The sequence below is a fragment of the Chiloscyllium plagiosum genome, unplaced genomic scaffold (genome assembly GCF_037043375.1).
Source record: "Chiloscyllium plagiosum isolate Xiang-an unplaced genomic scaffold, Cpla_swu_hap1 HiC_scaffold_42, whole genome shotgun sequence".
In the NCBI taxonomy this organism is placed as follows: Eukaryota; Metazoa; Chordata; class Chondrichthyes; order Orectolobiformes; family Hemiscylliidae; genus Chiloscyllium; species Chiloscyllium plagiosum.
Window position 1 is genome coordinate 6,161,595 of NW_028270180.1, and position 17,653 is coordinate 6,179,247.

The 17,653-nt window shown below is 51.1% G+C and overlaps 1 protein-coding gene across 1 annotated transcript in view; it reads left to right on the plus strand.

Moving 5' to 3' along the window:
* The window catches only part of igf1ra (insulin-like growth factor 1a receptor), a 333,589-nt gene that overhangs the window by 261,227 nt on the left and 54,709 nt on the right, over positions 1-17,653 (plus strand). The window contains exon 10 of the mRNA XM_043680420.2: positions 1,133-1,340. Coding sequence (XP_043536355.2) covers positions 1,133-1,340 — 208 coding nt within the window. The remainder of the gene's footprint in view (positions 1-1,132; positions 1,341-17,653) is intronic.

Consider the following 17,653-nt stretch of genomic DNA (forward strand, 5'->3'; position numbering starts at 1 on the left):
CCATTCATTCCTCAGGTCTGTACTGACTCTCTGATAGTGCTATCTAACCCCAGTGCCATTTTCCAGATCTTTTTCTTTTTAACATCATTAACAGTTTCCGTTTTAACATATTGGATCTGCTTCTCTGCTAGAATATGTAGTGAGATTTCTCCCAACCTCAGTCTGTGCTCCTTCAATACCAATTTGGAATCTCTGTCTTCTGATAGTGACTCAGTGACCAGTGCAGTTGGTTTCTGTTCTGTTTGCTCAATCAGAATCTTGAGAGGTTTTTTTGATCCTCGATTTTCTCGTGACTTTTTTTTTTGCTGAGGAACAGAGAGCCAGTGCGGCAGTGGGAGTGTCACTGGACAGGTAACCCAGAGAGCCAGGTTCATGTCCTGGGAACCAGGCCTCAATGAATAAATCTGAAACCTAAAGGTAGTTTCATCAATGGTGCCCATAGACCTACCACACCATGGGGCTACTCTTATTCGTGAGAGACAACTGGTGGTAGTTTAACCTGAGGGTCACTGCACCTCGGGCAAGGGGGAAGATTGAGAAGAAGAGTCCTTCATGATAAACCTCAGCTGGAGCGGGAATTGAGTGCTCGCTGTTGGACCCTCTCAAACAAACCAGCTGACCAAACAACTGAGCAAACCAACCCCCCTGTGGTGACCGTGAAGCTATCATCGATTGTTCACTAAAGTCCTTGATGGCAGGGGAATCTGCCATCCTTACTGGATCTGGCCAAAGGTGACTCCAGCGATGAGGTTGACCTTTAACTGCAAGTCACTCAGTTTGAGGGCAGTTAGGGCTGCCCCTTGCCAGTGATGCCCACATCCTGTGAAAGAAGTTTTAAAAAATTCTGATTTTGCTTTTGCTCATTTGTGGAGGGGGTGGGCATCACTGGCTGGTCTAGCATTGATTGCCTGTCCCTAATAGCCCTGGAGAAGGTGATGGGAGCCATCTCCTTGAGCTGGTGTAGGTAGACCCATTAGGAAGGGTATGGGTTTCCACGGGAAAGGCATTGAAAGACCCCAGAGTCCGGCAGAAGGAAAGTTAAAGGAGGGCGGTGAAGTTTGTTTGCTTGAAGTGTCTGATGTCTCAGCATAGTGTGAACGGCTCTCTCTCTACACCTGCCATTTTCTTCCAGGTATGAAGCTGCCCACCAGAATCTCAGCAACTGGGGCCATCGATTTGGAGGGGGAGGGCGATGCCGACTCCAAGCAGTCTGGGAAAACGGAGCACGGGCAGTGCTGTACCTGTCCGAAATCCCCAGACGAGCTGAAGGCAGAGGCAGAGGAAGTCATGTTTCAGAAGTCGTTTGAGAACTTCCTGCACAACTCCATCTTCATGCCGAGGTAAGTTGCCCGCGCCTGGGTAACAAGCCATGTGTACAGCGATCCTTCAGTCTCCTTTCCCACGTCGCGGTAAACAGTTCCAGTACAGGATTTGGGGAAGAGGGGAGGCAGATGGCTTAGTGGTGTTATTGCTGGACTGTTAACCCAGACACTCTCTGGGGACCCAGGTTCGAATACCGCCATGTCAGATGGTGGAGTTTGAATTCAATTTGAAAAATCTGGAATTAGCAGTCTAATCATAGAATCCCTACAGTGTGGAAATAGGCCCTTTGGCCCAACAAGTCCACACTGACCCTCCAAAGAGTAACCCACCCAGATTCATTCCCCTGCCCTATTACTCTACATTTACCCCTGACTAATGCACCTAAACTACACATCTCTGAACACTATGGACAATTTAGTATGACCAGTTCACCTGACCTGCACATCTTTGGATTGTGGGAGGAAACCGGAGCACCCGGAGGAAACCCACGCAGACACTGGGAGAATGTGCAAACTCCACACAGACAGTTGCCCAAGGGTGGAATCGAACCTGGGTCCCTGGCGCTGTGAGGCAGCAGTGCTAACAACTGAGCCACCATCTAATGATAACCATGAAACCATTGTCGATGGTTGGGAAAACCCATCTGTTTCACTAATGCCCTTTAGGGAAGGAAACAGCCATCCTTACCTGGTCTGGCCTACATGTGACTGCAGACCCACAGCAATGGGCAATTAGGGATGGGCAATAAATGCTGGCTTAGACAGTGATGCCCTCATGCTGTGAATGAATAAAGAAGGAAAAATATCCTGAGGTTTCAGTGCAAGGAAATGAGAGAATTTTGCAGAATGTCTCCCCATTGTGCCGGAGGATTTTTGGTCAAGATGTGTCAGCTCTGTGGGTGGAAGAAGTAGCTCACATCGGGAGCTTGACGTGGCAAGTTGGGAAGTAAAGACCCTATCCCTGAGAGGGCTGGTGGGGATGGGGTGGTGGTGATGTCGGGGAGTAGTCTAGAGTACATGTGTTTCTGAAGCTGTTTTCCTGCGGCTAGCCTGGTCATGTCACCTGAGCACAGAGTCCCACAGGTTGCTGTGCAGTGGGTTGTGGGAGCTCAGTCCTGGTTGTCAGGTTTGAGACCTGTGTGCATTTATTCGGGGCTGACCTTTAAGGAAATGTGGATGAGCGTCTCTCAGGAAAAGAATGCACTCACTGCAACGTACTGACCAAGGCAAAAACCGACTTAACTGCAGATGCTGTCAATCAGAAACAAAAGTAGAATTTGCTAGAGAAGCTCAGCAGGTCTGGCAACATCTGTGGAGAGAAATCAGAGTTAACATTTTTGGTCCAGTGACCCTTCCTCGGAACACAGAGCTCTGATGAAGGGTCACTCAACCCAAAAGGTTAACTCTGATTTCTCTTCACAGATGCTGCCAGACCTGCTGAGCTTTTCCAGCAGCTTCTGTCTTTGTTGTTGTTGTTTATAATGCCCAAGTTGATGATTTGGGATCTAGGGACATGTTAAGTCTCGTCTTTATGACAATTCTCAGTTTGTTCTCCGACTGCTCTCTGCTCCTGTATCTTGCTGCTAACATTGACACAGACTCTCACCTCTGTCTTACCTAAGGATATTAGGTACCAGACAGCGCAAACCTTCACCTTAATGACTCACAAGTGTTCACGGTTGAGTGAGTGACTGCTCAGCAGCTCCTGAACCTGTTGGCGCTGAGGCTACTTCGTGCTGGCTCAATCCTGGAAACTTAACAGACGAGTTAAAGCTGAGCTTTTCAGAAGCAGGATGTGACAGAGAGATCCTGTGTGAGAGGGAGAGAGAGAGACGGACAGATCCTGTGTGAGAGGGAGAGAGAGAGAGACGGACAGATCCTGTGTGAGAGGGAGAGAGAGAGACGGATAGATCCTGTGTGAGAGGGAGAGAGAGAGACGGACAGATCCTGTGTGAGAGGGAGAGAGAGAGACGGACAGATCCTGTGTGAGAGGGAGAGGGAGAGAGAGAGAGAGAGAGAGACGGACAGATCCTGTGTGAGACGGAGAGAGAGAGAGACGGACAGATCCTGTGTGAGAGGGAGAGAGAGAGAGAGACGGACAGATCCTGTGTGAGATGGAGAGAGAGCGAGACGGACAGATCCTGTGTGAGAGGGAGAGAGAGAGAGAGAGACGGACAGATCCTGTGTGAGAGGGAGAGAGAGAGAGACGGACAGATCCTGTGTGAGAGGGAGAGAGAGAGAGAGAGAGAGAGACGGACTGATCCTGTGTGACAGGGAGAGAGAGAGGTACAGATCCTGTGTGAGAGGGAAAGAGATAGACGGACAGATCCTGTGTGAGAGGGAGAGAGACAGACGGACAGATCCTGTGTGAGAGGGAGAGAGAGAGAGAGAGACGGACAGATCTTGTGCGAGAGGGAGAGAGAGAGAGAGAGGCGGACAGATCCTGTGTGAGAGGGAGAGAGAGAGAGAGAGAGAGAGAGAGACAGACAGACAGATCCTGTGTGAGAGGGAGAGAGAGAGAGAGGGACAGATCCTGTGTGTGTGAGAGAGAGAGGGAGAGAGAGAGAGAGACGGACAGATCCTGTGTGAGAGGGAGAGAGAGAGAGACGGACAGATCCTGTGTGAGAGAGAGAGAGAGAGACGGACAGATCCTGTGTGAGAGAGAGAGAGAGAGAGGCGGACAGTTCCTGTGTGTGACAGGGAGGGAGACGGACAGATCCTGTGTGTGTGAGAGGGAGAGAGACAGACAGACAGATTGTATGTGAGAGGGGGAGAGAGAAACTGACAGATCCTGTGTGTGACAGTGAGAGAGAGAGACGGACAGATCCTGTGTGAGAGGGAGAGAGACAGACAGATCCTGTGTGTGACAGGGAGAGAGACGGACAGATCCTGTGTGAGAGGGAGAGAGAGAGAGAGAGACGGACAGATCCAGTGTGAGAGGGAGAGAGGGAGAGACGGACAGATCCTGTGTGTGACAGGGAGACAGACGGACAGATTCTGTGTGAGACAGGAAGAGAGAGAGACAGGCGGACAGATCCTGTGTGAGAGGGAGAGAGAGAGAGAGAGACGGACAGATCCAGTGTGAGAGGGAGAGAGGGAGAGACGGACAGATCCTGTGTGTGACAGGGAGACAGGCGGACAGATCCTGTGTGACAGAGAGAGAGAGGGGGTCAGATCTTGTGTAAGAGAGCAAGACGGACCGATCTTCTGTGTGTGTGTGTGTGTGTGTGTGTGTGTGGGTGTGGGGGGGGGGGGGGGCTGTGAGAGAGAGACTGACAGACTGATGAATCCTGGGTGTGTGACGGATCCTTGTGAAAGAAAGATGAATCGTGTGTGTGTGTCTGTGTGCTTGGAGAGCGCGGGGCACGGATCCAGTGTGTGAGAGTAACCAATCCCGTGCATGGCTGGAATCATGGCTCAGTTCCCTCCAGCAGTTTGCTTTGGAGCACATTTTTCTCAAATTCCCCCACCCACCCCTCCCTCGCATGGATCAAACAAGGCCCGGGTCGGTTCAGCGGCCAAGCAAGTTTACTCAAAGGAGTCTCACTGAAGTTTGCATCTTTTGTGTGGCCTGGGGTCAATGGGTCCTGACAAGACTTCTCCATTTAATACAATTATCCCCAGTTGAGAGGATGTGCACTTTTGTCATTAACGGTGGGGACTAGTGATTGTGAGGGGCTTGACATTAGCTACAGGGGCAACACTGACAGTATTTTTGTTACCCTGGCTGTGTAGTTCAGTGTGAAACAAAAGCGAATGTTGCTGGTGGAACTCAGCAGGTCTGGCAGCACTGTGGAGGGAGAAACAGAGTCAACGTTTCATGTTCAATCTGACTCTTCAGTTCTGACGAAAAGTTCGGACATCACATCTATTTCTCCCTGCACAGACGTGACCAGACCTGCTGAGTTTCTCCAGCACTTGTCATTTGTATTTCAGAACTTGAGCATCTGCAGCCTTTTGCTTTTATTTCAGTTAAGTGTGTTCTTGGGTTGCGGACTTGCTAGAAGGATTTAAAGCACTTGACTGAGACGCTGCTTGTGCCAATGACTCCTGTGTGTTTTCTGCCAATACAGGATGTCCGTGCTGAGAGAGGGATTGAAGTCCTTAGTCAAGTTAGACAGTGTTGGAATACATTCATATCCTGCGCTGGGTCAACAATCACACAGCAGAGCAATGCGACCTGTAGCAGCTCCTCCCTTTAATTTACCTATCTGAAAAAAACATGTTAGTGTTTGGTGCCAGTTCATAGTCCCCTGACATTTTCCAAATGTGACTAAAATCTGAGCAATGTGCTGTTGAGCGAAACAGGGGCTTGGAGTCTGTGTGAGGGAGAAGGCGCGCCTTGTGTTTAAGCAGCGATTACAGCCTCCCCCCGAATGCTGCTTCAGGGGAGAGTAAGCAGTGATTACAGCCTCCCCCCGAATGCTGCTTCAGGGGAGAGTAAGAGCGATTACAGCCTCCCCCCGAATGCTGCTTCAGGGGAGAGTAAGCAGCGATTACAGCCTCCCCCCGAATGCTGCTTCAGGGGAGAGTAAGCAGCGATTACAGCCTCCCCCCGAATGCTGCTTCAGGGGAGAGTAAGCAGCGATTACAGCCTCCCCCCGAATGCTGCTTCAGGGGAGAGTAAGCAGCGATTACAGCCTCCCCTCGAATGCTGCTTCAGGGGAGAGTAAGCAGCGATTACAGCCTCCCCCCGAATGCTGCTTCAGGGGAGAGTAAGCAGCGATTACAGCCTCCCCCCGAATGCTGCTTCAGGGGAGAGTAAGCAGCGATTACAGCCTCCCCCCGAATGCTGCTTCAGGGGAGAGTAAGCAGCGATTACAGCCTCCCCCCGAATGCTGCTTCAGGGGAGAGTAAGCAGCGATTACAGCCTCCCCCCGAATGCTGCTTCAGGGGAGAGTAAGCAGCGATTACAGCCTCCCCCCGAATGCTGCTTCAGGGGAGAGTAAGCAGCGATTACAGCCGCCTCAGCTCAATCAGCAGCAGAGCGGTGTGTGCCCTCCCGTCCCCGGAGCTCCCCCGCTCCTGCCCCATTTACTTTGGTGCCTCTTCATTCACCGTTGCTAACTTTAACCCACTCACTCTCTTAGGGGCAGCTCAGTGGCTTCAGTGCGTCTGATGATGGGTTTTGTCCTGGGCTGGAGGAGTGTGTTCCCGGTTGAGGGTGGGGGAGGGGGGAGGAGAGTGTTCCCGGTTGAGGGGGGGGGGAGGGGGGGGGGGTGTGGTGTGTGTTCCCGGTTGAGGGGGGGGGAGGGGGGAGGAGTGTGTTCCCGGTTGACGGGGGGAGGGGGGGTTTGGAGTGTGTTCCCGGTTGAGGGGAGGGGAGGGGGGAGGAGTGTGTTCCCGGTTGAGGGGGGGAGGGGGGGTGTGGAGTGTGTTCCCGGTTGGGGGGGGGGGGGAGGAGTGTGTTCCCGGTTGAGGGGGGGTGGGGGAGGGGAGAGTGTGTTCCTGGTTGGGGTGGGGGGAGTGTGTTCCTGGTTGGGGTGGGGGGAATGTGTTCCCAGTTGGGGTGGGGGGAGTGTGTTCCCAGTTGGGGTGGGGGGAAGGGGGGAGGTGAGTATGTTCCCGGTGGGAGGAGGCGGGGGGTGGAGAAGAGTGTGTTCCTGGTTGGGGAGTGGGGAGGGGAGTATGTTTGTGGGGGGAGAGTGTGTTCCCAGTTTTGGGTGGGGTGGGGAGAGTGACCCTTCAGAGGATAAGTGTGGATTCAATGGGCTGAATGGCCTGTAGCAGATTCTACGAATTCTATGTTGTAGGAATAAAATATGTTTGGCTTCAAGCCTGGCAGCTTGTCCAATTGAATTGCATCTGGAATGCAATGCCTGGCCCTTGCCTTTTGAAGTACAAAAGCATTTGGCGATCTCCCTGCTATGTTTTGAGGGGGTTCAGTCTGGGCTCCATCAGTTTGCAGGAGAGAACTAGGTGCGCTGTGACTTTACAGGGAACCTTTGGGTGGTTTACTTAGACTTGTGCAAGAAGCTGTCTTTATTCAATTATCCCTACCTGCACTTCTCTCTGGGGAGGAGAGTTCCAACGACACTCAATCCTCTGGCAGAGAAACAAAGTCCTCCCTTTGGTCTTTAACGGAGACCCCATGTTAAAAAGGTCTGTCTTCATTTCGTTCCTAAGTGGATGAGGTGTAACTGTAAAACCCCTCTCTGAAACAAGGGAGCAGAATTAATTTCTCTGTATCCACTTCCTTGATCATGTTTAAAAACCAATTATTTCATCCGTTAAACTTTTAAACTCAAGTGGATACAAGCCAATATCATGCAACCTAGAAACTGACCCTTCAATGCCTGGAAGCATTTGAGTGAATCAGCTCCAGATGCCTTTCTCGGGGGCGAATGTGTTCTTCTGCTGCCTGGATGGAATGTGACCAATTTGGATTCCTAAAGTTTCCGTGTTAAGAACACTTGTGTGTTGCATCTGCCTTTTACTTGTTGCTTCCATTCCCAATCTGGTTGCCAAGCGATACTCAGGCACGTTGATGCCTAAACTGAGTTCGGACTGAGAAGTTAATTGTGCACTGGGGACGAGGCCTGAGGCCTGTGCAATAAAGCCAAGTAAAAAGATTCGTGGCATAGATCAGCCATGACCTGACTGAGTGACGGTAGAGCTGGAGGGGCTGAATGGCCTCCTGATTATGAGAGCAAACAGGAGGCTGAACTATTGGCATGCACATGGTGACCAGTGAAAAGCTGGATCTCTGGGGATCAGTGTCGCTCCCTCCCAAACCCAGTACCCTGCCCTGGGTGGCATTTGGGGAATGAATAACATTCCTTTTTTTTTAAAATTCATTCACAGGATGAGAGTATCATTGGCTTTACTGGCATTTATTGCCCCGTCCCTAGTTGCCCCCTGAGAAGGTGGGGGTGAACCGCCGCAGTCCATGTGCTGTAGATAGACCCACAATGCCCATAGGGAGAGAATTATAGAATATTGACCAAGTGACACCGAGGGAACAACAGTATATTTCCTAGGAAGAATGGTGAGGTTGCTCAGAGGGGAATTTGTAGGAGGTGGGGTTCCCTGTATCTGCTCTCTCTTTCCTATCAAGTTGCAAGTTTGTATGAAGTTGTCTAAGCAGCCATGGTGCATTGCAGCAGTGTGTCTTATAGATGGTACACACTGTTGTATCAGTGATGGGACGATTTGATTTGGTTTGATTTATGGTTGTTCCATATGCCAAGATACTGTGAACAATGGTGAATTACGTGCTGTACAGGGAGATAGTACAGAACAGAGTGCAAAACACAGTGTTACAGTCACTGAGAAGGCGCAGAGAGAGAGAGAGATCGAGATCAGAATTAACGTTGGAGAGGTCCATTCACAAGTCTGATAACAGCGGGGAAGGAGCTGTTCTTGAATCTGTTGATATATCTTCTGCCTGACAGAAGACTGTGTTTGATCATGTTGATTGCTTTCTCAATGCAGCGGGAAGTGTCAGCGGATGGGAGGCTGGTTTGTGTTGATGGACCAGCCTGTGTTCACAACTCTGTAGTTTCTCATAGTCTTGGGCAGAGCAGTTGCCCCAGCACAACTGTGATGCATCTGGATACAATGCTTTCTATGTTGCTCTCATAAAAGTTGGTAAGAGCCCTGTGGACATGCTGAATTTCCTTAGCCTCTTGAAGAAGTGGAGACATTGTTGTGATTTCTTGACCATAGTGTCACTGTGGGTGGACCAGGACAGATTGTTGGTGGTTGCCACTCCCAGGAACTTGGTGATCTTGACCATCTCCACCTCAGCACCATTGATCAAGCCTGACGTCACTGACCAGCTCCTTCGTTTCGCTGACGTTGATGCTGAGATTGTAGTTTCTACACCATGCACTCTGTTTCTTTCCTGTACTCTGTTACATTGTTGTTTGAGATTTGATCTACAGCAGTCGTTTTGTCAGCAAACTTGTAAATGGAGTTGATGTGGAATTAGGCCACACAGTCATGAGTGTAGAAGGAGTATGGTAGGGGGCTGAGTACACAGGCTTGCAGGCCACCGCTGTTGAGGATTATTGTGGAGGAGGTGTTGTCGCCTGTCCTTACTGATTGATTACAGTTTGTGGGTCAGGGAGCTGAGATCTCGGCCTCGGAGTTTAGTTTGTTTGGAATTATGGTGTTGAAGGTGGAGCTGTAGTCAATAGTTTGGAGACTGACCTAGAACATAGAACTTTACAGCTCAGTGCAGGCCCTTCGGCCCTCAATGATGTGCCGACCTGTGTAACCAATCTGAAGCCTATCCAACCTGCACCATTCCATTCTCATCCATGTGTTTATCCAATGCCCATTTAGATCCCCTTAAAGTTGGCGAGTCTACTACTGTTGCAGGCAGTGCGCCCCTACTACTCTCCGAGTAAAGAAATTACCTCTGACATCTGTCCTATAACTATCACCCCTCAATTTAAAGCTCTGTTCCCTCGTGCTAGCCATCACCGTCTGAGGAAAAAGGCTCTCACTGTCCACCCTATCTAACCCTCTGATTATCTGATATGTCTCAATTAAGTCACCTCTCAAACTTCTTCTCTCTAACGAAAACAGCCTCAAGTCCCTCAGCCTTTCCTCCATACCAGGCAACATCCTGGTAAATCTCTTCTGATCTCTTTCCAATGCTTCCACATCCTTCCTATAATGCAGTGACCAGAACTGTATGCAATACTCCAAATGTGGCTGCACCAGACTTTTGTACAGCTGCAGCATGACCTTTTGGCTTTGAAACTCAATCCCTCTATCAATAAAAACTAATGCGCTGTATGCCTTCTTAACAACCCTGTCAACCTGGGTGCCAACTTTCAGGGATCTATGTACATGGACACCAAGATCTCTCTGTTCATCTACAAGAATCTTAGCATTAACCCAGTACTTTACATTCTTGTTACTCCTTCCAAAGTGAATCACCTCATATTTGTCCGCATTAAACTCCACTTGCCACCTCTCAGCCCAGCTCTGCAGCTTATCTATGTCCCTCTGTAACCTGCAACATCCTTCAGCACTGTCCACAACTCCACCGACCTTAGTGTCATCCACAAATTTACTAACCCATCCTTCTACACCCTCATCCAGGTCATTTATAAAAATGACAAACAGCAGTGACCCCAAACCAGATCCTTGAGTTACACCACTAGTAACTGAACTCCAGGATGAACATTTCCCATCAACCACCACCCTCTGTCTTCTTACAGCTAGCCAATTTTTGATCGAAACCGCTAAATCACCCTCAATCCCATGCCTCCGTGTTTTGTGCAATAGCCCACTGTGGCAAACCTTATCAAATATCTTACTGAAATCCGTATCCATATGTAGGTGTCCTTGTTATCCAGATGTTCGAGGGCTGAGTCTAGGGCAAGGGAGATGGTGTCTGCTGTGGACCTGTTGTGCCGGTAATTGAATTGCAAAGGATGAAGGCAGCCTGATGCTTGTGGATGGAGTGCTAGTCAGGTGGGTTGCGTTGGCCTGGATGGTGTCTAGAGTCCTGAATATTATTGGAGCTGCAGTTATCCAGACAAGTGAGGAATATTCCATCACTTTCCTGACCTGTGCCTTGTAGATAGTGGACAGGCTTTGGGGAGTCAGGAGGGGAGTTACCAGTTTCCTCGCCTCTGACCTGTTCTTGTAGCCACAGTATTTAGCTTCTGCCTTGTTCGAGATGGCCATTGCCTGGTATTTGTGTGGTCCACATGTTATTTGTCAGTTGTTAGTCAAACCTGGATGTTGTCCAGGTCTCGCTGCATTTGGAAGTGGACTGCTTCAGAACCTGAGAAGTTGCGAATGGTGTTTAATTTTGTGCAATCATCGATGAACATCTGCACTTATCCTCAGGAACTTCTGCAGAGATGACTGAGCCATCACAACCGTCTTCTTGAGGAATGTAGCTCCCACCAGCGGAGAGTTTTCTCCATTTTCCATTGAGTTCAGTTTTGCTAGGGTTCCTTGATGCTGTACTAGGTCAGATACAGCCTTGGTGTCAAGGACAGCCACTGCCACTGCCACCTCACCTCTGGAATCCAGCTCTTCTGGCTGTGTTTGCACTGAGGCTGTAATGAGAACATGTGCTGAGTGGCCCCGGCAGAATTCAAACTGGGCATCAGCGAGCAGTTATTGTTGAGTAAGTGCCACTGGGTAGCACTGCTGATGACACCTGACGTGACTTTACTGATAATTGAGAATATACGGACCGGGTGATGGAGAGTATACGGACCGGGGCGGTGATGGAGAGTATACGGACCGGGGCGGTGATTGAGAGTATATGGACTAGGGTGGTGATTGAGAGTATACAGACCAGGGTGGTGATTGAGAGTATACAGACTGGGGCGGTGATGGAGAGTATACGGACCGGGGCGGTGATGGAGAGTATACGGACCGGGGCGGTGATGGAGAGTATACGGACCGGGGTGGTGATGGAGAGTATACGGACCGGGGCGGTGATGGAGAGTGTACGGACCGGGGCGGTGATGGAGAGTGTACGGACCGGGGCGGTGATGGAGAGTGTACGGACCGGGGCGGTGATGGAGAGTGTACGGACCGGGGTGGTGATGGAGAGTGTACGGACCGGGGTGGTGATGGAGAGTGTACGGACCGGGGCGGTGATGGAGTGTATATGGACCAGTGGTAATTGTCCTGTATTTTCATTGTTGCTGTCTTGTTTATCAATGTGAGCGATGCTTAAGTGTTTATCATTTGTTCTCATGGTGTACCTTTCAGGTTACTGGGAATTCTTCCATTTCCACCTCTTAATGGGGACTCCAGCTGATTTAATGGTGACAGTGACGATGTAACTGACCCAGTTAAAACAAGGCACATCCCTTTTTAATTAGGAGATTGAAAACTAATTGTTTAACTCTCCAACCATTCTGGTCACCCACTAATGTAGCTCCTGGGTGTGGAGGGCCTCTGCATATGCAATAATTTCTTGGCATTTGCATGATCAGAGCTCCTCAGCCTCCCTCAATCTCAGTCCTTTTTTGAAAATTTTTATTCACGAAAAGGATATGGAAGATATAGATTGTAGGGAAATAGATGGTGACACCTTGCAAAATGTCCAGATTACAGAGGAGAAAGTGCTGGATGTCTTGAAATGGTTAAAAGTGGATAAATCCCCAGGACCTGATCAGGTGTACCCGAGAACTCTGTGGGAAGCTAGAGAAGTGATTGCTGGGCCTCTTGCTGAGATATTTGTATCACCGATAGTCACAGGTGAGGTGCCGGAAGACTGGAGGTTGGCAAACGTGCCACTGTTTAAGAAAGGTGGTAAGGACAAGCCTGGGAACTATAGACCGGTGAGCCAGACCTCGGTGGTGGGCAAGTTGTTGGAGGGAATCCTGAGGGACAGGATGTACATGTATTTGGAAAGGCAAGGACTGATTCGGGATAGTCAACATGGCTTTGTGCATGGGAAATCATGTCTCACAAACTTGATTGAGTTTTTTGAAGAAGTAACAAAGAAGATTGATGAGGGCAGAGTAGTAGATGTGATCTATATGGACTTCAGTAAGGCGTTCGACAAGGTTCCCCATGGGAGACTGATTAACAAGGTTAGATCTCACAGAATACAGGGAGAACTAGCCATTTGGATACAGGACTGGCTCAAAGTAGAGGACGGAGGATGGCAATGGAGGATTGTTTTTCAGACTGGAGGCCTGTGACCAGTGGAGTGCCACAAGGATCAGTGCTGGGCCCTCTATTTTCTTGTCATTTACATAAATAATTTGGATGCGAGCATAAGAGGTACAGTTAGTAAGTTTGCAGATGACACCAAAATTGGAGGTGTAGTGGACAGTGAAGAGAGTTACAACAGGATCTGGACCAGATGGGCCAATGGGCTGAGAAGTGGCAGATGGAGTTTAATTCAGATAAATGCGAGGTGCTGCATTTTGGGAAAGTAAATCTTAGCAGGACTTATACACTTAATGGTAAGGTCCTATAGCGTGTTGCTGAACAAAGAGACCTTGGAGTGCAGGTTCATAGCTCCTTGAAAGTGGAGTTGCAGGTAGATAGGATAATGAAGAAGGCGTTTGGTATGCTTTCCTTTATTGGTCAGAGTATTGAGTACAGGAGTTGGGAGGTCATGTTGTGGCTGTACAGGACATTGGTTAGGCCAATTTTGGAATATTGCTTGCAGTTCTGGTCTCCTTCCTTTTGGAAAGATGTTGTGAAACTTGAAAGGATTCAGAAAAGATTTACAAGGATGTTGCCAGGGTTGGAGAATCTGAGTTACAGGGAGAGGCTGAACAGGCTGGGGCTGTTTTCCCTGGAGTGTCGGAGACTGAGGGAGTGACCTTATTGAGGTTTACAAAATTATGAGGGGCAGGGATAGGATAACTAGACACAGTCTTTTCCCTGAGGTCGGGGAGTCCGGAACTAGAGGGCATAGGTTTAGGGTGAGAGGGGAAAGATATAAAAGAGACCTACGGGGCAACGTTTTCACGCAGAGGGTGATACGTGTATGGAATGAGCTGCCAGAGGAAGTGGTGGAGGCTGGTACAATTGCAACATTTAAGAGGCATTTGGATGGGTATATGAATAGGAAGGGTTTGGAGGGATATGGGTTGGGTGCTGGCAGGTGGGGCTAGATTGGGCTGGGATATCTGGTCGGCATGGACAGGTTGGACCGAAGGGTCTGTTTCCATGCTGTACATCTCTATGACTCGTACAGAACATTGGTTAGGCCACTTTTGGAAAGCCGCATGTGATTCTGCTCTCCCTGCTATCGGAAGGATGTTGTGAAACTTGAAAGGGTTCAGAAAAGATTTACAAGGATGTTGCCAGGGTTGGAGGATTTGAGCTATAGAGCTGAATAGGCTGGGGCTGTTTTCCCTGGAGTATTGGAGGCTAAGGGGTGACCTTATTGAGGTTTATATAATCCTGAAGGAGAGTCCAAAACTTGAGGGCACAGGTTTAGGGTGAGAGGGGAAAGATATAAAAGGGACCTAAGGGATAACTTTTTCACACAGAGGGTGGTGCGTTATAGAATGAGCTGCCAGAGGAAGTGGTGGAGGCTGGTACAGTTGCAACATTTAAATGCATCTGGATGGCTATATGAATAGAGAGGGTTGAGAGGGATGTGGACCAAGTGCTGGTAAATAGGAGTAGATTAATTTAGGATATCTGATCAGCATGGATGTGTTGGGCCGAAGCGTCTGTTTCCATGCTGTACATCTCTATGCCTTGTGTGATGTGGCTGTCTCTGGCTGGCCAGCATTTATTGTCTGTCCCTGGCTGCCCTTGAATGGAGTGGCTTGCTTGACCATTTCAGAGGCATGGTGAGTCACAGAGATGTACAGCACAGAAACAGACCCTTCAGTCCAACTGGTCCATGTTGACCAGATATCCTAAACTGTTCTAGTACCATTTGCCAGCAGTTGGCCCATATCCCTTTCAGCCCTTCTGAGCTCTGTTTCTGTCTTTATAGATGCTGTCTGACCTGCTGAGTTTCTCCAGCCCCCTTTGTGTTTTGATTATTGAGTCATTCAGGCACAGAGTTGGGTGGCTCAATTTCATGCCTAATTAACAGGCATTCAGGCAAGTTTGTCATTTGGTGCAACATAAACCCTCCCCAGGGAGAGCCAGTTTGAAACAGATAGTGTTGATTGATGTGAATGCAAATTGGATTTTGCTCAGAACATAGTGTTTTTGGATCCAGTAAGTGAGGAACCTGATAGTGAGGTGTGGAAAGTGTAATATTTTCAGGAAGAGTTTGTGACTTCTGATCTATGAAGTTGCCTGCTACTGGGCAGCACAGTGGCTCGGTGCTTAGCGCCGCTGCCTCACATCGCCAGAGATCGCTTCCACCCTCGGGCGGCTGTCTGTGTGGAGTTTGCACATTCTCCCTGTGTCTGCGTGGATTTCCTCCCACAGTCCAAAACTGTGCAGGCTAAGGTGGATTGACCAAGCTAACTTGCCCAAAATGTTCAGGGATGGACAGGCTACTTGGGCTAGCCATGGGAAATGTGGGGTTACAAGGATAGGGTGGGGGGGGGGTGTCTGTGTGAGATGACATTTGAAGGGTTGGTATGGACTCATGAGCTGAGTGATTCTATGGGGCTTTCCTCCCATCATATCTGGCCCTGTTTTCAACTCACTGACTAACCGCTGCAATCAGTCTCTGTCAATAACTCCCAAAGTCATTTTATTTTGTGCTTGTTGGAAGGAGAGCTTACTGGATCTCAAACTGTGTCTCCAAATGCAGAAATCTTTTCCTGCATTGTCATCCTTTATTCTGATGAAGCTACATATTCATAAGAAGCTTCAATAAGAGATATTAAGCAAGTTAAATACTCAGGGGAGCTCACATTCCTGAGATTAACAAGAGCTTGTCTTTACTGATCATTTTCTCAATGTGACATTGTTAACTTTTATCTGCACTGAACCTAAACTGAAAAGCTGTGTGTCAGTAAATTGCTCATTTTAATCAGCATAAAATTAAATGTTCAACTAATCAGTTTGACAGGCCAGTCCAAGTGGGTGCAGTGTGCTTGCCATTATTTAATTGGTTATTTGATGATTGCTAATTAAAATAAAATGAAAGGAATGCATTCCTCAGCAAGCGCTCTCCTGCTTTCTTTCTCCCTCCCTCTGTTTTGTTTCTCCCTCGTTCTCTTTCTGTCTCTCTCACTTTCCCGTCACCCTCTCCCCTTCTCCTTTAGTCCCTCTCCCCTTCCCTTCTCTCTACCCCCCGCTCCTTCTCTTTGCTCACCCCTTTCCACTCTCTTCCCTCCCTGTTGCCTCCCTTCCCCCCTGCCCCCTCTACCCTTCCCCCTCCCCCTCTTCCCCCCCTCCCCCTCTTCCCCCCCTCCCCGTCTTCCCCCCCTCCCCGTCTCCCCCCCCAACCCCTCTTCCCCCCCCACTCTCCCCCCCACTCTCTTCCCCCCCTCCACTCTCTTCCCCCCCTACTCTTCCCCCCCCTCCACTCTCTTCCCCCCCCCTCCACTCTTCCCCCCCTCCACTCTCTTCCCCCCCTCCACTCTCTTCCCCCCCTCCACTCTTCCCCCCCTCCACTCTCTCCCCCCTCCACTCTCTTCCCCCCCCCTCCACTCTCTTCCCCCCCTCCACTCTCTTCCCCCCCTCCACTCTCTTCCCCCCCTCCACTCTCTTCCCCCCCTCCACTCTCTTCCCCCCCCTCCACTCTCTTCCCCACCCCTCCACTCTCGTCCCCCCCCTCCACTCTCGTTCCCCCCCCTCCACTCTCGTTCCCCCCCCTCCACTCTCTTCCCCCCCTCCACTCTCTTCCCCCCCTCCACTCTCTTCCCCCCCTCCACTCTCTTCCCCCCCTCCACTCTCTTCCCCACCCCTCCACTCTCGTCCCCACCCCTCCACTCTCGTCCCCCCCCTCCACTCTCGTTCCCCCCCCTCCACTCTCGTTTCCCCCCCCTCCACTCTCGTTTCCCCCCCTCCACTCTCGTTTCCCCCCCTCCACTCTCGTTCCCCCCCCTCCACTCTCGTTCCCCCCCCTCCACTCTCGTTCCCCCCCCCTCCACTCTCGTCTCCCCCCCCCCTCCACTCTCGTCTCCCCCCCCCTCCACTCTCGTCTCCCCCCCCTCCACTCTCGTCTCCCCCCCTCCACTCTCGTCTCCCCCCTCCACTCTCGTCTCCCCCCCCTCCACTCTCGTCTCCCCCCCCCTCCACTCTCGTCTCCCCCCCTCCACTCTCGTCTCCTCTCCCCCCCCTCCACTCTCGTCTCCCCCCCCTCCACTCTCGTCTCCCCCCCCCCTCCACTCTCGTCTCCCCCCCCCTCCACTCTCGTCTCCCCCCCCCCCCACTCTCGTCCCCCCCCCTCCACTCTCGTCCCCCCCCCTCCACTCTCGTCCCCCCCTCCACTCTCGTCCCCCCCCTCCACTCTCGTCCCTCCCCCTCCACTCTCGTCCCTCCCCCTCCACTCTCGTCCCTCCCCCTCCACTCTCGTCCCTCCCCCCTCCACTCTCGTCCCTCCCCCTCCACTCTCGTCCCCCCCCCCTCCACTCTCGTCCCCCCCCCCTCCACTCTCGTCCCCCCCCCCTCCACTCTCGTCCCCCACCCCTCCACTCTCGTCCCCCCCCCCTCCACTCTCGTCCCCCACCCCTCCACTCTCGTCCCCCCCCACCACTCTCGTCCCCCACCCCTCCACTCTCGTCCCCCACCCTCCACTCTCGTCCCCCACCCCTCCACTCTCGTCCCCCCCCCTCCACTCTCGTCCCCCACCCCTCCACTCTCGTCCCCCACCCCTCCACTCTCGTCCCCCCCCCTCCACTCTCGTCCCCCCCCCTCCACTCTCGTCCCCCCCCCTCCACTCTCGTCCCCCCCCCTCCACTCTCGTCCCCCCACCCCTCCACTCTCGTCCCCCCCCCCCTCCACTCTCGTCCCCT